The sequence below is a fragment of the Nelumbo lutea genome, chromosome 2, assembly GCF_056320005.1.
Source record: "Nelumbo lutea isolate HS-2025 chromosome 2, American lotus-T2T, whole genome shotgun sequence".
Classification (NCBI taxonomy): Eukaryota; Viridiplantae; Streptophyta; class Magnoliopsida; order Proteales; family Nelumbonaceae; genus Nelumbo; species Nelumbo lutea.
The window spans coordinates 72,232,489-72,253,713 of NC_142685.1; the positions used below are offsets into that span (position 1 = coordinate 72,232,489).

The 21,225-nt window shown below is 38.9% G+C and overlaps 1 protein-coding gene across 3 annotated transcripts in view; it reads right to left on the bottom strand.

The window, feature by feature from the left end:
• The window catches only part of LOC148871486 (Spc97 / Spc98 family of spindle pole body (SBP) component), a 96,315-nt gene extending 82,124 nt beyond the window's left edge, over positions 1–14,191 (bottom strand). For 2 of the 3 annotated variants that reach the window (XR_016106660.1, XM_088967791.1), the window contains exons 1-2: positions 13,909–14,191; positions 12,838–13,575 (exon numbers count right to left, since the gene is read on the bottom strand). Coding sequence is in view for 2 of the 3 variants with exons in the window: in XM_088967791.1 (XP_088823917.1) it covers positions 12,838–13,575; positions 13,909–14,076 (906 nt within the window). In the remaining variant the exon portion in view is untranslated. The remainder of the gene's footprint in view (positions 1–12,837; positions 13,576–13,908) is intronic. The other variant, XM_088967792.1, reaches the window with a different exon arrangement.
• Between the last annotated feature and the right edge of the window lie 7,034 nt (positions 14,192–21,225).

Sequence of the window (21,225 nt, forward strand, 5' to 3'; positions counted from 1 at the left end):
TAGATCCAATGGAAATCCTCCTAAGTTAAGCAAACACCTCTTCTAAGGAAAGGAGAGTTGACCCTCTTAGTATCTGAGCCCGCGCTGGTCCATACTCAGATTTCAACCCCATCAAAAATCGAGTCACATATGAATTTTGACATCAGAAGTGAGGTGGTGATAAACATTCAAATCATTAAGAGTGTTCCTTATACTAGCATAGTACTCCTCAAGACTCTGATTACCCTGATGTAGATTAAAGTATTCCTGATACAACTAATATACTCTGGTTGTATTGTCGTGGCCCGAATACAGCTTCTTAGCATGGTTCCACACTTCTTTGGCAGTATCAAGAAACATGAAATTTAAACTAATCTTGGGCTCCATACTATTCCATAACCGTGTGATAATTTGTGCATCTGCTTGCTCCCAATCATCATACTCATGAGAATCAATGGAGGGTTTTTCGCCCCTTATGTGTTTCACCTTCTTCTTTGCCTTAAGAAAAACTTCTACAGATTCAGCACAAGGTACATAATTTTCTCCATTCAGCTTAATGGAGGTCATTTGAGCATTCAAGTAGTCAGTAGGAATCATCACATTAGTCTTGCTATCACTACTGTCTCCCATTGCTGAATTCTAGTATTGCTGAATTCGACACACTAGACCACACTACACACTGATTTCAGCACTTACTATTGCTGTAAACTGCACTCTTTACACCACAAACCCTACCTCACGACTACCTGAAACTTCACCACACTGTTTGAGGAACACTTCCCCTTCGAATCACACAGAAAACTGCACAAGCCCTAGCACACTACAATCTGAAATCCCATCATACCATCTGAAACAGACTTATCATTTAATTCACACCAAGAGAATGCATAGAACCTCTTACCTGATCACTCGAAAATCAGACCACACAAAGCACCCACTACGCCACATGAATCAGCCCTCTTCTCTTCATCGATTAGAGGAGGGCTTCTTAAAAACTGCAGCAACCGACCATGAACACCACAACTAGAGGCATAGAAACCTCCAAGGGAAGAGGACGAACACTCCTTTTCAGCCCTTTCCCTTATCTCCAACTAACGGCGAAGAAAGCAAGAGAAAACCCTAGACTGGGTGCGCAGAGAACAGAATTCTATGCAGATCTGATTTGCTCAGTTTGGCTCTGATACCATATTAGAGTTCGGCCTGCTTGTTAGACTTATGACAGTCAAGGAAAAGAGAGAAAAAGAGAAAGGAGAAGAGTAGAAGAGAAGACAAGGAGAAAAAGGTATGGTTCAAATGAGAGAAAAGTCAACCCTCCCATTTGGCCAGATCTGTTTTATATTACTAAAAATATTGTGGAAAAGTCACATGTGCTCCTACTTAAGTTAGGGACATTAGATCTAACATAAACTTACACATCAGCACCTAACCATAAGCACAAAGATAGAAATGCCCCTACATACTCGACACTAACATATACAATATTATATATATTATAATTTATTTTTTTTTAATTTAATAAAAAAGTTCAGCAATCTGAGAGTTCGGTTTGCCAAACTGAGTCTAAGACTTTCAACAAGTTCGCTAGTCTGGCAAACTTGCAAACAACCTATTTGATATGACACCCGCCGCGCAGGGATTCCCCCCCCCTTCTCTGACTCCCACTCTCCCAATTCTCTAAGCTCTCTCTCTCTTTCTCGGACTCTCACTCTCTCAGACTCCCACTCTCCCAGTTCTCTGAGCTCTCTCTATCTCTCTCAAACTCTCTTTCTTTCCCTTTTCCCTTTTCCCCAACGGGCAACAAACTCTCTCTCTGAGCTCTCTCTCTTTCTCATAAGACATTGGCGATCCCAATTCTCTTCGACTATGCTTTTTAAATTTGAGGGCATAGAAAAACCGAACCGCAGTTAACCGGTTGCATCGGTCCAGTTTCGGTTCGGTTAAATGTAAAAACTGAACATATCAGTTTGATCCAGAAAATCACCCCATGGTTCGGTACAGTGAGCACCCCTATGTTCAAGAAGCTCTTACTTCTCCAAGGTGACACCAAGCAATGGAGGAAGAACTCTTGGACCTAACTCATACTCATACATGGGATCTCACCACTCTTCTCCCTGGTAAGCATGTTGTAGGTTGTAAGTAGGTGTACGCTATTAAGTATTTACTTGATGGGAGTGAGCGGTTTAAAGCTCGGTTGGTTGCCAAAGGTTATTCACAGTCATATGGTATCGATTACACAAACACCTTCTCCCCTGTTGCTAAGATTGGTTCCATTCATGTTCTGATCTCCCTTGTTGCTATGTATGATTGGCCCTTGTTTCAACTTGACATCAAGAATGCTTTTTTACATGATGATCTTGAAGAAGTGTACATGGAGCAACCACCAAGGTTTGTTGCACTAGGGGAGGGTGGTAAGGTATGTAGACTTAAGAAGGCTATTTATGGACTTAAACAATCTCCTCGTGCATAGTTTGGCAGATTCAGTGAAGTGGTGAAGAAATTTGGCATGAAACGATGTCAGGTTGACCATTCTGTATTCAGCTATAAGTCAAGCACTAGGAAAATTTTATTGGTGGTATATGTAGATGATATTGTTATCACCGGCAATGATAGACCAGGGATTGATAGGTTGAAAACGTATTGCATGATCACTTCCAAACAAAGGATCTTGGCAAATTAAGATACTTCTTAGGGATAGAAGTAGTAAGGTACAAGCATGGTATTAATTTGTGCCAGAGGAAATATGTTCTCAATCTACTAGAGAAGACAGGGTTGTTAGGTTCCAGACCAGCTGAAACACCCATGGAACCGATTGTCAAGTTGAGTAGTGATGCAAGTGAGGAGTTTGAAGATCCTAGAAGATGTAGACGGTTGGTAGGTAAATTGAATTACCTAACCATTACTCGGCCTGATATTCCATTTGCAATTAGTGTAGTGAGACAATTTATGCAAAATCCTCGAATTCCACATTGGGAGGCGATTCTAAGAATTGTACGGTACTTCAAAGGAGCTCCAAGTCGTGGTTTGTTATATAAGAGTGGAGGAAGTCTTGAGATAGAAGGATACATGGATGTTGACTGGGCCAGTTCCATATCTGACAGAAGGTCCATTATAGGGTATTGCACTTTTTCTTGGTAGCAATCTAGTGACATGGAAGAGTAAGAAGCAAACAGTGATAGCAAGCAGTGCAAAGGCTGAATATAAAGCCATGGCACACACAACATGTGAACTAGTGTGGTTGAAGCATCTCCTAGAGGAAATGGGGTACTCGAGTGACACTCCTATGAAGCTACATTGTGATAATCAAGTTGCAGTTCATATCTCCTCTAATCCAATGTTTAATGAAAAAACAAAGCATATAGAAATTGATTGCCACTTTGTACGAGAGAAGGTGCTTAATGGAGTGATAAGTACAACATATGTGAACACAAGAAGTTGCAAAGAAATCAGCATAAAAGCTGACCCAGGACAGAATTACAAATGTGCCCAAAACATATCGGTTCTTTGAACCCCTTGCTTTGCTAAGCTATCAACCAAACTGTTGGCCGATCTCCTAACCCAACCCACTTGAATAGACATAATCCTTGACATCCATTTGAACATTCCGAAATCATTCTTCAGCTGCCAGGTCACTCCTTTCCCTTTTTGCAACCATTTTATCACAGCTTTTGAGTCTCCCTCGATGATCAGTCTATTAACCCCCAGCTCTTTGGCCTTCTCAACCCCATATACTACAGCTAGAAACTTTGCCCTAGCTACATCACCACTCTCCACAGGACCGGAGAACAGAGCAATAATGGAACCATTTTCATTTCTAATGGTCCCCCAATATCTGAAGGGCCTGGGTTACCCACACAACTCCCATCGAAATTCAGCTTTTTCCAACCCTCTGTTGGAGGGGACCAGGTTTCAAAAACCTGTCGCCTCATAGGTGATGAAGCAGCAATAATAATGTGAACACAAGAAATCAATGGGCAGATTTGCTTAACAAAGGGTTGAGTTGGGGAAGAGTGGACTACATATGTAACAACCTAGGACTATATGACATACACTCACCAGCTTGTGGGGGAGTGTTAGAATCGGTTGTAGAGAGGTAGTATAGGAAATTTACATTAAGTTATATGTTGGATGTAATTACAAGTAGGTCTTAAATTAGTTAATGTGTCTCTCACTTAAGTGAGGGCACAAGAGTAATTCTGATTTGTTTTTAGAAAGGTATAAATAAAACCTGGCCAACTAGAGAGGTGCGTTCTGTAGTTCGACTAGACATATTTTCTCTTCTTCTCTCTTCTCTTCTCTTCTCTCTACTGTTTCTACAAGTTTCTCTTCTCCATATTATTTCGAAATAAAAGAACACTACATACCTGAATTCTATCAAAATCCTTATTGCCAATGAGAGTGTGGAGGATATGAAAAGAACAAGAAAGAAGGGGATAATCTATAAACTTGAGTAGGAGAAAGCATATGCTTTGGTGGACTGGTTTCTACTGGGAGCGATGTTCTAAAAATCATAATCGTATCATAAATCATAGAGAAAATTGAATTGAATCAAATCGTAAATCGTAAGAATATTTCTATTGTTTTAAAAACTTGTGAAAAAATAAAATATAGATATGTTAAAAGGCAATATATATAGAAAAATTATTCTACCCTATTTTTAATCCATATCCACCATGCATGTACCTAAACCAATAGAATTACCACTTACACATAGAAGTCTAAGATGATATAATCAAGTTTGACTTGAAAGTCAAATAATCCACATACAATGACTCTTTATCCTATATATGATGGAAAATAAACTCCATATATGTTTTAAATAACATAAATAAGTCAATTTCTAATAAGGTTTTTAAAACAAGTCATCTTTGACAAACTATTAACAAAATAAAATGACAAAGTAGAGAACTAATTTTTAATTGAATTGATTTGTGTAGAGAACACTGCAGTGGGCCCCACTGCAGTGGTCCCCACTGTGTTCATAGGACAGCAGTGTAGTTATTTGTTTCAGTTATAGTAGTGTCAGTTTGAGTCAGTTTGTTATTTCAGTTTCTATTTACTTTATTTATTATGTAAGTACCAAGGGCAGATGTGTCCTTTCCATTATGTACTAAACATAACCTATAAATATTAAGAGAGTGGCGGCGGCAGATCCGTTAGAATCTGTCCCTCCTTTCAACAACTTGTGTTCTCTTGCTTCTCTTCTATTCTCTCTCATTTCTCTCACTTTCTCTTCTGTTTTGCAAACCTAAAACCTTTTAGGATTCAAGACTGATTACAGTCTTGATCTTCTACTTGGTATCAAAGCCTATCTAGGGCTTCTTATGAGTGTCTAGTCCAGCCAACCACATGAGGACTAGCTAGGGCTGGAAGCTTTGAAGAAGTTTTTCGGTGGCTGAATCTTGGAGATTACCAGGAGAGGTCCGCAGCAATTGAAGACTTGTCGCGGCTTGCAGAGAGTTGGTAATCAGGAAGAGGCAGCGAAGGTTAGGGTTCAGGTAACCCTAGAAGATAGTAAACCGAAGACAGGTAATCAGTAAGTAAGTTTTTTTTTACTAAGTTTCAGAGTCTGCAACCAGTCGAGATAGGTTGGACCTATCTAGAAAGAGGGGCCGAACTGTGTTCAAGTTTGTTCTAGGGTTTGGCTTGTCGAACTGTGGTTAAGTTTGTTTCTAGGGTTTGATTGTTGGACCGAACCCTCCTCTTCAAAGGTGATTAGTTTTTAGGGTTTCATATTGCCCTACGACAAGTCCCACTTGTGTGCACTGCTTGGAGAGTGCAGCTGAGCACTTACTTCAAACCTACATTTGAAACCCTATTTTTGCTTTCACAACAGTGGGCCCCACAGTAGTGATTTCAGAAAATAGCATCTCAGATTGATAGGCTGCCTAGAAATGTGCATGCTGATTGATTTCAGATCAGATTTGAGTTGATTTCTTGCATATATTGTGATAGGCGATTGATTTCAGATCAGATTTAGGTTGGTTTCATATCAGATTTCAGACTTACTTGCTTGACTCTGTTTTCTGGTATAATTGCTCTAACAGTTTGTAGCCACTGAATCTTGATCAAAGATGGAGTTTAAGGGTCAAGGAGAAAGTAGTTTTGGAAACCACAATTATGGTAATGTATATGAAACCGGGTTTCAGATTACAACTATGAGATATGATGGGTCAAATTATTTGGAGTGGGCGCAATCAGCCATGATGGCAATTGGAGGAAGGGGAAAACTGGGTTACCTCTTGGGAGATGTGAAAGAACCTTCCAAGGAGAACCCAACATACACCAAATGGTTCAAAAGAACTATTTAGTTATGGCATGGCTGTGTAATTCTATGCAGCCACATATCAGCCGAAATTACTTGTGGGCAAAGACAGCCAAAGAGATATGGGATGTTGTGAAAGAAACCTATTCCCAACCCCTTAATGTTGCCAGAGCCTATGAACTGAAGTGTGAGGTGAACAGCCTTAAACAAGGAGAGAAGCCAGTTTCTGTCTACTTCTCTACCTTGAAATCCTTGTGGCATGAGATTGACCATCTAGAGACCCTTGAGTGGGAGAGTCCCAAAGATGCACAAACTCACAGAAAGCAAGTCGAGACGAATAGGGTATTTGAGTTTCTGGTTGGTTTGAATTCAGAATATGACATTGTGCGACAACAGATATTGACAAGAGATAGTGTGACCCTTTCTCAAGCATACTCCCTGGTGCATAGTGAAGAGACCAGGAGGAAAGTAATGATGCAGCCTCAGCCCTCTTTCCCAGCCTTGACAGCTATTAAACCCAAGCTAGGGTGGCTCAGAAAGGGACCGGAAGAAGGAAGATAAACGGGATCTGGTATGTGAACATTGCAAAAAACCCAAGCACATAAAAGATACTTGTTGGAAGCTACATCCTCACTTGATCCCAGTAAAACTAAGAAATAAGAAGGGTAATGCTCATATGGCAGTGAACACTGATTCAACATCCTCATCAGGCACATCCCTGGAGACTTTAGCTGTTGTTCGGGCTGCCCTCATACAGTTGGAAAAGGAAGTTGGGAGTTCAGCTCAGCCATCTCAGTCACCATCAGCTCCTGCCACATCTGCATTTTCACATTCAGGTACTCGAGCCTCAGCTTACCATGCTTCAACTCCAGGTAATACTGATCACTGCTGGGTAATAGATTCAAGTGCATCTGACCATATGACTCGCTTGCCATCTTTGTTCACTTCTTATCACTTGTCCTCTGGCCGAGATAGAGTATCCATTGCTGATGGCTCTCTTGTTCCCATTTCGGGCAAGGGGGACATCAAGCTATCGGATACTATCCCTTTATCTTCTATCTTGCATGTTCCTAAGCTTGATACCAACCTGCTTTCAGTTAGTAGTATTACCAAACACATAAACTGTTCAATAACCTTTTTCCCTGACCGATGTGTTTTTCAGGATTTGGAGATGAGGAAGGTGATTGGGACTGGCCGTGAGACGAACGGGATCTATCTGCTTGGAGAGAGTTCTCGTCGGGAGGAGTCAGTGGATAAGAAGTCTTTTGTTTCCTAGTCTGTGAGTTCGGTTATGCTTTGGCATAACCGATTAGGTCATTTGTCTTTTAAGTCTTTGAAGAGTCTGTTTCATGCTTTATTTGAGTCTGTTGAGTTGTCAAAATTGAGGTGTGAGAGTTGCGAGTTTGCCAAACATTGTAGAACCTCTTATTCTTTAAGTAAAAAAAGGAGTTATTCCTCTTTTGATATTGTGCATACTGATGTTTGGGGGCCATATCATATCTCTTCTATGGGTGAGTATAGATATTTTCTACTGTTTGTTGATGACCATACCCGGTTTTCTTGGGTCTATCTTATGCATTCTCAGGATGAGGTTCCTGCTCTGACCCAAAACTTCCATCAAATGGTTCTCACTCAGTTTGGGACCAAAATCAAAGTCCTTAGATCTGATAATGCAAATGAATACTTTGCTCAGCCATTGACCTCCTACCTTCTTAGCCATGGAGTTATTCACCAGAGCACTTGCCCTTATACACCACAGCAGAACGGCGCTGCCGAAAGGAAGAATAGGCATATCTTGGAGGTGGCTAGAAGCATTATGTTTACCTCCAATGTACCTATTCGCTTCTGGGGTGATGCTATTCTCATGGCACCTGCCCTTGATATGAGAACCCCCTTTTCCCTTCTATACCCAGACGAGGAGTTGTTCATTGTTCCCCTTAAAACCTTTGGTTGTACCTGTTTCGTTCAGCTTCTCGGGCCTCATCATTCCAAATTTGAACCTAAGGCCTCCAAATGTATTTTCCTTGGTTATGCACAAACTCAAAAGGGTTATTGCTGCTATGATCCGGTTTCAGGGAAACGGTTTGTCTCCATGGATGTCACCTTCTTTGAGGAGACACCTCATTATCCTAGGGTTTCTCCTCAGAGGGAGAGCAGTGAGAGTGGGGTTGTTTTGAGTTTCTTTCCTCAGGGGGAGAGCAGTGAGAGTGGAAGTGGGGCTGGTAGAAGTGGGGTTGTTCCTTTACCTATTCCACTGGGTAATGAAGGTTGTAGTGGTGAGGGTGGTCAGAGGGAGCTGGAGTTGAGAGTCTATCACAGGCGATGCAGGCAAGTTGATCCTAGTCTTTGGCAGTCCCGGCCAGCTCCAGTTCCTTTTGCGCTTCCAGATCCAGAGCCTAGTTTGATAGGTTCAGATTAGCCCTTGGAAGGTTTGGTTATGTACAGACCCAGTCAGATCATACACTATTCATCAAGAGGGTGGAGTCCTCTCTGACACTAATAGTAGTATATGTTGATGATATTGTGGTGATAGGAAAGACAGTCATAAGATTGAGTCCCTCAAACAGCTCCTTCATCAAGAGTTTGAGGTGAAAGATCTTGGTGCACTACGAAACTTTTTGGGTATTGAGGTTGCTAGATCCAAGCAGGGGATTTTTATCTCTCAGAAAAAATATGTTCTAGATCTGTTGGCGGAAACTGGAAAGTTGGGTGTTAAGCCGGCCGATACACCCATCGAACAAAATCACAAGATTAGTGCAGAGGGTGGGGAGCCTCTTGAAGACAAAGTTATGTTCCAACAGTTGGTTGGAAAGCTTCTATATCTCTGCCTCACTCGGACGGATATCAGCTATGCAGTTAGTGTTGTTAGCCAGTACATGCACTCCCCTAGAACTTCTCATCTTCTTGCGGCAGAGAGAATATTAGCATACTTGAAGAGATGCCCGGGTAGAGGTATATTGCTCAAGAACAATAATCACATGAGGGTGGAAGTCTATACAGATGCCGATTGGGCTGGAAGTGTTGATGACAAAAGGTCTACCTCTGGATATTGTGCCCTGGTGGGAGGTAACCTTGTCTCTTGGAGGAGTAAGAAGCAGAGTGTTGTTTCCCGCTCCAGTGCTGAAGCGGAATACAGGTCAATGGCTAATGGAGTGGCTGAAATCTTATGGCTGAGGTCACTACTTGAAGAGTTGGGTATTGACTATGAAAAGCCCTTAATGTTGTATTGTGATAATCAGGCAGCTATTAATCTAGCTCACAACCCAGTGCAGCATGACAGAACTAAACATATCGAAGTTGATCGACATTTTGTGCGAGAAAGGGTCACATCACAAGAAGTGTGTCTTCCGTACATCACATCTAATATGCAACTCGCGGATATCCTCACCAAGGTTGTACCAAGGAAGAAGTTAGAGACAGACCTATCCAAGTTGGGCATGATAGATATCTACTCCCAACTTGAGGGGGAGTGTAGAGAACACTGATGTGGGCCCCACTGCAGTGGTCCCCACTGTGTTCGTAGGACAGCAGTGTAGTTATTTGTTTCAGTTATAGTAGTGTCAGTTTGAGTCAGTTTGTTAATTCAGTTGTTATTTATTTCAGTTTTTATTTTCTTTATTTATTATGTAAGTACCAAGGGCAGATGTGTCCTTTCCATTATGTACTAAACATAACCTATAAATATTAAGAGAGTGGTGGCGGAAAATCTGTTAGAATCAGCCCCTCCTTTCAACAACTTGTGTTCTCTTGCTTCTCTTCTATTCTCTCTCCTTTCTCTCACTTTCTCTTCTGTTTTGCAAACCTAAAACCTCTTAGGATTCAAGACTGATTACAGTCTTGATCTTCTACTATTTGGATCGCAAGAATTGTATAAATTGTAAGATTTATGATTCAAACAATAAATGTAAGATTTTTGCAGAAAAGATTCAGACATAAGATTCAAATTTAAACCCTTGGGATTCATGATTCAAATTGTTAATCATATCGTATGTCATGAGATTTTAACAACACTAACTGGAACTGATGAACAACCATGGATTTGGAGATAAATGGTGCAAGTGGGTTAAAGGTTGTGTAACGACCTGTCACCATTCAAGTTTGGTTAATGGTACAACTGTGGACCACTTTCTAGCCATTAGAAGAATTAGACAAGGGAACCCTTACCACCTTTTTTATTCACCTTAGTAGCTGATGTGCTAGGCATTCTAATCCAAATAGCACTTTTTGAAGAGTGAGTAGGGAAAGGATGGGTGCCTATTACCCACCTACAATTTGTTGATGACATCATAGTTTTTTTTTTGTGTGTGTGTGTGAAGGAGATGATATGGCTTGATTGAGAGATTTGAAAATGGTGATCCAAGTCTTTGAGAGGATGTCAAATTTGAAAATAAATTTTAATAAGAGTTGTGCAGTGAAGATCAATATGGATGAAAGAGAGGTGTCAAAATGTGCATATGTTTTGAGTTGTGTAGTTTCTAGTGGCCAATGAATTATCTAGAATTATCCTGGGAAGGGAACCTGGCAAATGTGACTTTCTGGAACCTAGTGGTGGGCAAGTTTACAAAAAGATTAGCCTCTTGTGAAGGAGCTATCTCTCACTAGGGGAAAAACAACATTGATCAAGTCAACTCTAGCCAATTTGCCCATCTACTTTCTATAAGTTTTTAAGATGCCTATGAGGATTTGTAGAAACCTAGAGAAGTTAAAGAGGGAATTCTTGTGGGAACCCGGGGAGGAAAGAAAGGACCATAGGGTTAAATGGGCAGTGGTAAGTAGAAGCAAAAAGTGTGGTGGTTTAGGGATTGGGAACATCTAAAAGAAGAATATGGCATTGTTAGGAAAATGGTTGTGGAGATCATACTAAGGGACAAGGATAAACTATGGACAAAGGTGATTTTAAGCATCCATGGGATGGCGACTAATGGCTAGGATGCGGGAATATCGAATCATGCAACTAGTGCAGTGCCTTGGAAAGCTATTCATGTTATCCTTCCATATTTTCTACCCTTTGCTAGGTACAACTCATGCTTTGGGAACTTGGTAAGGTTTTGGGAACATGTACAGATGGGGGACTTAACGCTTAAAGATCAATTTCCATCTTTATTTTCCCTCTCCAAATACAAAAAATGAGCTTGTTTCCACTTTCCTATCCTCCTCTGGTCTAAGGCCTGAACTTGATTGGGACATGAGGTTTAGAAGGGGAATCGGAGAGTCAAATGTGGACAATGTTTTGACTTCGATTCAAATTCTTCAAAATGTTGTCTTCGATCCATCCAAGTTGGGTTCAAAGATTTGGACTCTCACCTCCTCTGGTTCCTTTACATGTGCCTCTTTTTTCAAAGCCTTTCTATAATCTTCTACTAGTCCTGGGCCTTCTTTCCCGATTAAATAAGTGTGGGAGAACCGGTTCCACAAAGGGTTGGGGCACTATGTTAGGAGATAGTCTTGGGAAGAATGTTGATAAAAAAAAAAAAGTCTTGGGAAGAATTAACACTTGCAACCATCTTCAAAGGAGGAAGTCGTTTTGGTGCTTGTCTCCTAACCGGTGTACTCTTTGTAAAGCCAATGGTGAGTCTTGTTACCACTTATTAATCTCCTAACCCTTTGTTTCTTCTATATGGGTTAGGTTTCTCTTTTTATTTGGTTGCAGGTGGACTCCTACATCAAGTCTATAAAGCCTCTTCAACTCTTCTATCAGTAGCTGGACAAATAAGAGGGGCCAAATATTGTGGAAATGTACAAGAGAAGCGGTTTGCTAGACAATTTGGGAGGAAAGGAAATAAAGAATATTTGTTGAAAAGGAGAAAAGTAGAGAGGCAGTCATAGAAGTGATCACTTCCAAGGTGGTTCATTGGGTAAAAACAATGGAGATATTTAATATGGCATTCACATAGGGAATCTACTGGATAATTGGCAGGAAGTGCCAGCCTATGCTCCAAGCAAAAGTATTGTGCAACCTTTATGGTCTCTACCTTATGATGGTTTTATCAAGCTAAACGTTGATAGAAGTAGTGAATGTAATCCTAGACCTTAAGGGATTGGTGGAGATTTTAGGTCATAGAAGGTTCAGTCATAGCTATATTTTCTAGCCCAATTGGTCATGGGGACTCACTGAGAGCAGAAATTTTGGCTTTGATGGAGGGTGTGAAAAGTGCTAAAGAACTAAATATTAATAGGTTGATCATTGAAGGACTTACGACTTTTCAAGAGGCTGACTCAGGGGATGGAGGTGAGACTTCCATGGGTAAAAAGATGTACTAATTCCTTTGCAGATGCTCTTGCCATAAAGGGATGGAAAGAAACCATTTGCTTTGGGCTACATTGTAATCTTGTATTTCTTTGGGGGAGAGTTAAGAGAGTTTACCTCTCCCCACCTGTGTACATGATTTATATTTTTTAATGAAATTTTCCTGTCATTGATCAAAAATAAATAAATAAAACCAATGCATTTCCTAGAGGTGCAGGTTAGCAAGTAAAAAAGCAAAAAATGATATGTATTATAAGCCAAGAATGCTAAGTTCCAATGTAGAAAGAAGACATAGAACAGGAATCAGGAACCAGCAGAAAAAGAAAAATAGAATTCTAGCTAAACTTACCCTGAGCTGAGTATACAAATAGGTAAGCAGATTTCCTGCTATGGGGAAGTTACAAAACTCCATGGTGGCTTTATCAGTCAAATCCTCAAGAGAAGACACTGAGAAGGCAAGACCTACATTCTTCAGTAAGCATATATTTCCAAGAGCATCAATGCGAGTTCTCAATTCTTTTGTGTGCAGATATACCTCCAGAAGAGTAATTCCAGAATGCACCACACTTGTTAAACAGCCTACTCCAACAGAAACATGTGACAATGCATCAACATTCTTTGATGAACGCCTCAGCTCAATTGATGAATACAGCATATCTAAGGCACATATGTATCCTTCTAATATTTTCCCAACTGCAACAGAGAATGCCTGATTAACAAGACTGTATGGAGGCTCTGCCCCAATTTCATTTCCACAATGCACTTGACTTTTGGCAGACCCGGAAACCACTTCTTTCCCTCCCACCTCCTTATTTACTCTACACTGTCCTGCCACATTCGTGTTTGTACAAATAAAATAATCTACAAATTTACGGATGAGGAAAACCATGAAACCTGAACGCCCTATAGACTTGAGAATCCTTCCCAAAGCACTAGTGCTGGATGACCGGTGCCACATACTAGGAATTCGGTGAGAAGTTCTATCAGCTGGATTAGAACAAAATTCTGCAGATATCTTCTCAATGCAATCGAGAGACGAGTGCACACCTTGTAATGCATTTAAAGCCAGCCTCACCAAATTGGCCTCCTGTGAAGGGGGGAAATTAAACATTACTTACTGAAAAAAAGTTCACCGTGACTTACGGTGTAAACAGTTGTTGTTAGCTAAATTTCTTTTGAGTTCAGATACTAGCGCGTGTATGAGGTGCATTTCTGAATTTATAGCTTCTAGGGTCTAAAAAAAATTATGAATTAGCCTCAAGTGGTTGTAACTAAAAGCACATTTCCAATAAAAGAACTTTCAAAAGAACTACATTGCGAAATTTTCATCTAATTAGGGCTTAATGATCCAAAAAAACACCAATCTCGAGAAATAGAGAAGAAACATGAAATCGAGCAAGAACATTGAAATGCAACTTACAGATATTGTTGACGAATGGTAAAGAGTCTCGAAAGATGAAGCTGAGTTGCTTTCAGAGCGAGAAACCCCGCTTTCGGAGGGGATCGATTCCCATGGTTTGGGAGGCAACCATGGATCTTCTAACTTGAGGTTCTGTAACAACGAAGCAAAATTCGCATCGACCGCCATTGGAGAACTGGAATTGCAGAGCGAGACAGCAGGAACGGGGAGTTTTCAGAGATTTCCCGCTTCAATTGAACATAGCGGTGTGAGCCTGTGAGGAGCCATTTTTTCTTCTAGGCCCGGTCCCGGAATTTCCCAGACTGGACCTGGACCCGCAACAAATGGTCACATAATGCGGGTTGGGCCCCGGCTAAGCAAAACACTAGGCCCGTTCAGCCCAGCCCACCCCGGAAGTTATGATACATATACATTCGTATATATGTAATAAATATCATATTCATATATGATATATCTACATACATATGTATAAAACAATTATAAAATATCATATTGTATATTAATAAATTAATATATCTATAATAATTTATATCGTTAACAATTTGTTTTTAAAAAACATACATTTGTTGATTATTTTTGGGCAAGGCCCGCCAAGCCCAAGACTGGCCTACACTTACAGTCAAGGTAGACATTTTTAACGTGATACACCTCGTATCGGGTATATCGTATAATATCGACCACCTTTCATAAATGGTTGATCTTATATGCTAAATAATGTTTAAACCTATCATTTCCCTGTTTCTAAAAAAAAATAAAAAAATGTGGTGCATGTGGTTCAAAATACAAATACACCCCCTTTCATCGTGTCAGAGTGTATTAATGCTTTAAATCTTTCTTATGACTAGTAAGTGTGCGTGTGATTTTTTAATGATGATGGAAGTAAATAATATGTTTTCAAAATTTTCTATAATTTTTTTATATTTCTATGTCTATACAAAGCCCTTATTTGTCAGAGTTATTTAATATGTTGAATATATGATATTAAAGATGTGTTCAAATGATTGCTACAATTTTTTATTTTTTATATTTTGTGTTTTTCATCTTTTTTTAATTTTTTATTATTATTTAATTATAACATCAAGAGTTGAGTCATTTGACCCAAAAGGTTGAATTGTTGACTTCCTACCAAACGAGAAAATAGCTTTGATTTTGGGTAGTTACCAAAAGAACTCCATTTTTGGGTTACTTTTAAATTTGTATACCAATTAGTGGGTGGCTATTGGTACACTAGGGGATGGGTTTCCCCTTGTTGTCTATCTCAATGAACCAAAGAAAAGTTCACCAAAATACACATCTTAATGTAATTATTACACTTTCAGACATCAAACTTTGGAGCAAACGAACGGGCCCTTATGCCTTAGGCTCAAATTTTAAATTGGGGTGCCACTTTCTTAAATTTCCTTATGCTCTTTAGGTGAGAATATCCAATAAGGCTCTTATTGGATGTTAGGGAATAGACTTGTTCATGGGTCAAGTTTGGGCTTGGCCTTTGCCAAATTTTGAATAAGCCCAATCCGACATAGTGTAAAGTCAGGCCTGAAGCCCAGACTATGAACAGGTCTACTAGGGAATGGGTGGAGTGCAGATGTTGCTCATGATTCTTGGCTTCCAAGAGGAATGACCCCCTCATTTAAACAACCTCTACCTCCTGATTACAAAGTGGCGTTTCTTATTGATCATGATTATATGACTTAGAGAAAAGACTTGGTTGACTCTAAAGGTGTCAATGGACAGTTTCGAACTGGACCCCATCCAGTCCAAAATCAATTTGGACGGGTTAGATAGACCAATAAGACATATTAGATTGGATCAATCGAGTCCAAAATATTTATTAGATTGGATTGGACATGGTTTGTCCGTTATAAGTTTATATTGGATTGGGTTGAATTAAGCCAATAATAATATCTGGTCTATTGATAAGATAAGAATATAGGTGTTAATGGGTCAAATTTGGGTTAAAATCAATCTAAATTAAAACAAATTTGAATATATTAAATGGTCCTGACATTGAATTAGACCGGTCCAAAATATTTATTGTATTGGATTAGACCTGGCCCATTTGTAATGGACCCACATTGAGCATCAGATTGGACCAAATTCAATCCAATTGGCACCCCCAGTTTACTCCACATCCTCTTTATCTACAACCCAACATATTTATCAAATTAGATTGCCACTAGCTGGCTGTTATACCAAGACACGCTGGTGTGGTCCTTTACACCACATGGGCGGTTAACAACTGCTTTAGCTTACAAATTGATTTCAAACAACCAGCCCAACAGTCCAAATGCAGATTTCTATTTTGGCTCTATTACTTGGAAAGTCTTTTGCAGATTGAAGACTATACAAACCCAAAGCTTCTTATATTTATTCAGTGGATATATCTTGCCACTTTTGTGATTCCTAGGGGTGTTTATGGTTCGGTTAATCAAACCGTTGGGCATTTTGTGTAAACAAACCAGTAGTACCAGTTTTAGGAAAACTGATAATCGAAATTAATCAGTTAACTAGTTGATCGGTTCGGCTCGTTGATTTTTTAGGTTTTTAACTTTGATAATATATTATAAAAATATATATAATTATATGATAAAAACTATAAATATATATAGCATTATATTTTTAAATAATAAATAATATTATATATATATATATATATTTATAATATATAATATATAATATACATAAATATATATAATATAGAAATATATGTATACCAGTCTATTCAGTTAACCGCCGGCTTTTTATATTGATTAACCGAAACCGAACTGGTACCTTTGGTTTTTTTAAAATACTGAACCAAAACCAAATTGACTGGTTCAACTAACCGATTTTTTATTCGGTTTTGGTAATTTTTTTGGTCGATTTGGTTTTTCAAGTTTTTTTTATTGTTTTTTATTTTTGCTCATCCTTAGTGATTCCCATGAGGAAATGTTAGATCAATTATTTCTTCATTTCCCATTTAGTAGACAAGTGTGGTTTGGTTCAGAACTTTTTTGTTTTCGCTCGGATAGCTACCCAAACCGATCTCTAGTTGAATGTGTTTCTATATGGGTTACATCCCACTTAGAGGGCTACAAGTATTTCACTTTATTATAGTATATTTGAACTACCAGAAATGAGGTTCTATTTCAGCAGACTCAGCCTATCCCAGGAATCGTCATTGGAAGAGCCTACTTTCGAGCTTCCACCCCTTCCTCTACATTCTCTTCACCTAGCCCTCTATTGCATTCGTTGCCCATGCAGTAGACGAGACCTCCTATGGGTTCTATTAAGATCAATTTTGATGGTTCCACGTCCTCCCATTCCTTGGGTTTGGGTATTGTGATATGAGATGATTGTGGTGTTTTGGGTTGTCAATGGATCGATTTTGGGTTGGATTTTGTACAAACTAAAATCAATTTGGACAGATCGGAAGGACTAACAAGATATATTGAATTGGACCAGTTCAGACTCAATGGTCCAAAGTATTTAATGGATTGGATTTGACCTGGTCCATCCATAATGAATTTATATTGGGCTAGGTCAAATTGAACCAATATATGGTCCATTGATAGAAAATAAGAATATAGATATTGTTCGGGTGATGGTTGACCTGGCCAAGGATGCCACATGGTAATCTATGTGGCTGTCCCTTCTCTCACGCCATGTCGACACCATGCGTAACGGAAGAGCACAACAGGAGGGAGTGTCCTAAATGGACAAGGAAGCGAGCTTTGCCAGGGGAGTGGAAACCTCTCGAAAAACTTGATGGACACCCTCATTTCGACAACCCTGGAATCCCTATCCATTTGGGACATGGACACCCAACAATAAATAAGTATTCTCCGCTCGAGGTAAGGGACTTTTGAAAGAACACTCTTTGAACACCTCTTTGCACTATCTCTTCATCCCAGACCAACGATTATCTTAGGCTATTCAGCCCAGCCACATCTTTCACTAACCAACTAACTTGAGCGTCGGAGTACCAACTCGATGAACAACTCCTCGGGCCTTTGACATTTTTCTTGGTTATAGATCTCAGTGCACAGCTTCATCCTTTCAATTCGACTTCGTCCAATTGGCAGGACTATTTGATTGTATCCTCGATTCGGAACACCTAATATCGGACATCAAATATCAATGAACCAGATTTGTTTTGGAACCAATTTAAATTAAAGCAAATTTGAACAGATTAAATGTTCTAAACATTGACGTTGGACTGATCCAAAATGGTCCAAAACATTCACGTGATTGGATTGGACTTGGTCCATTTATAATGGACTCACATTGGACCGGATTGGATTGGACCAAATTCAGTCCTGGCGACACCTCCGGTGTGTTTTCCTGTTTGGAAGGGCATGCCAAGTAAATCATCCTTGTTAAACTCTTGTTAGAGGATCCTTTGCAACCTCCATAGAGCATTCTTACCCTCATTGCTAGTTGCAAGAGTATTTTATCTCATCACCCAGGATTCTCTGTTAATTTTATTCAAGATCTTGTAATCGTGTGGTTCAAACTATCGCACGTTTTCTTATCATGTCCTTGGATTTGGTCTTTCCCACCAAATTTGTTGAAGCCTGTTTTGGACTCTGATGTAATTGAGAATTCATCTAGATGAATGGATTAGCGGCATTAGCCTATGAGCATTTTCAAAAATAAATGTAACAAAATATTTGTGGCACAAAAAATAAAATAAATGAAACAAAAAACTGAAATTATCATTAATATATAAAAAATAAGGATATTTCAGAAAAAAGATGCTTGGACAATCTATATGGCTCATAGGTGACCCATTTTCACACAACCCGTAATCATATAGGTCTTGAGTGCTACTCGATGACCCATACTACATGGCAAGGTGCCAACCAGTTGGTTGATAAGGTCTATTGCTGGTCATAGTAGAGACTCGGGATCAAATCCCGCCTACACATGGGTTAAGGGGATGGACTACCCCCTGTTGTGTAGCCCTTTAAAAGAAAAAAAAAAAAAGAACTGTACTATATAAGGTGCCGTATAATATAAGAACCCACACATAGAACCGGTACCATAATAAATATATATTAATAATAAATTTGATTTAATTAAAATAAAACTTAACTAAATATTTAGTTAATAATATTATTATTACACTAAGAACAATTCATTCATTCAAGCAAAAACAACTATCAATTAATAAACAAAAATAAAGAAAATAATTTTAAATTAACAATTAATTAATATTAATGAGCATTATTAATTTTAAAATTAAATTTTAGTGGTTTAAATTCCACATAAAATAATAAAGATTAATAACATAGATATTAAAAATAGAAGAAATTAATAAATTTTAAATTAAACTTTATTAAGTTAAAATCCATTTAAAATGAAAAAAATAATAAAAACAATATAAATACATCTAAAAAGCTAATAATATCAATACAAAATTATTATCTAAGAACACATAACCCAAAAGTAATGCTTGGATTGGATTTCAAACAGTTTGGCCCAATAAAAATGATCATAAGGCTTTTTTGCTTCAATTTCGCTCAATAAAGCCCATACATTGCATGGATCCCTCTATTAAATAAACTGCAATTTTGCATGGTCATTTCCACATGAAAGGTGATTAGGTGAAACCAAGGCAAATTCCGCATGAGAAAAAAACCAAAACCTTTTGCTAGGCGGGAGGGTTTGACAGTTCTCATAGGCAACAAAATCTAATCCGATTTGGCCAAAGACGAATTGAATTTCAGCACCCAATTCAGGTGTGTTTTTTATGGGATCCAGATTTCCTCCCCATAAAATGGTCTTCACTCCCACCTCACAGCACTTGTAGCCAGTCGTGCATTGGAAGCATCTTCCATGAATGACAACGTAGAGCCCCGTTTATTTTTTGGGAAGTTACTCATCTAGGTAAGTGCATTTATGGATTTACCCATATTCTTTTATTTCTAAGGTAAATAAGACAATGACTGTTTTATTTATAAAAAGTCATTATTAAAAAGGGTAATCTTATCCTATCCAAGTGTTGGCAACTTTTCCCCTTCTTGGAAAAATTACTTATCCACCTGGGAGATGAGTATCACTTACTTGAGTAAGTGATGCCCAGAGAAAATTGATATTCAATGAACCCGCATAAGTCTGAAAAAAGAATATGTATCTTAGTCAATGGAAACCAAAATCCCATTGACCAACTCTTTCCTTCTAAAAATCCAAAAGAACGAACATGCCCAAAAGTATGAGGGATATTCCCAATGTACCACTGCAACGTGATGTGAGAGGGTGTGAACACCATAGTTGAAGTGGAAATCGGAACTAGTTTTTATCAGGCCAAGTCAAGTTGCTCCAATGCCCATCGTTAAACTTCTATGACCATAATTATAAATAATTTGGATCAGGGGAACTACAAAGGAAGCATTCAACCTGGAAAAGAGTTCAGATCTGCTCCTCATAGGGCGTGCTTCACACCGACTTCACAGAACGTTTTAGCTGTGCATCTAAAACATTTCCCCTAAAACGAGCTGAGGTCGGTGTGAGGCATGCTCTGTGAGGAGTAGATCCCAATTCCCGGAAAAGGCCTCTAAATAAAAATATTAAAATGAATTATTTGGCCATCCAAGTCTCTTTACATAGATGTAAATGATCCTTTGTCTTGAGGCCATCCATGCGAGAGACACTTAGGTTGCCAACGTATCATAACAAACCGGATATAAGATATCATCAGATCACCCTTACCCAGATTGAATTCAGATAACAAAACACCATATGCAACCTTAACTTAGAGTCCATTTGGTTTACAGTTGGAATCAGAATCGGAATGATCTATTACCATGATTTATTTGGTTCAAACAGGAATTAGAATGGGAGTTGAAATCAGTTAGAATGAAATTCCATTCCCAAGAGAGGGGGAGGGAATGGACATTCCCTCAAATAGGGATTGTGGAATGAGATTCCTATTCCAATTCCCAGTAAACCAAATGGACCCTAAATTTTCTGTTACAGTTTCATGTGATCATCCCACCATGTTGAGCATAACTTTAATATTTGGGTTTGGGTTTCGGGAGTAGATCCTTCTATTCTTTTTTAATAATTAATTAATTTTATTTGTGGGGTAAGAGGATTTAGGGGGGGGGGGGGTCGGTCATTTCCAGCACGACCTGCAATAACCGGCCAGGCCTAGGCCTGGGTTTTGTTTTTAGGCCCGGGCCTGGCCTGGGCCCAATACTTCAGACCCAGGCTGCATATATTAACATATAATATTTATATATATTTTTATGTTATGTTATATGATTTATATATAAAGTATATTTCATATTTTATATTATATGTATAAAATAAATTTCCAACATACACATATAA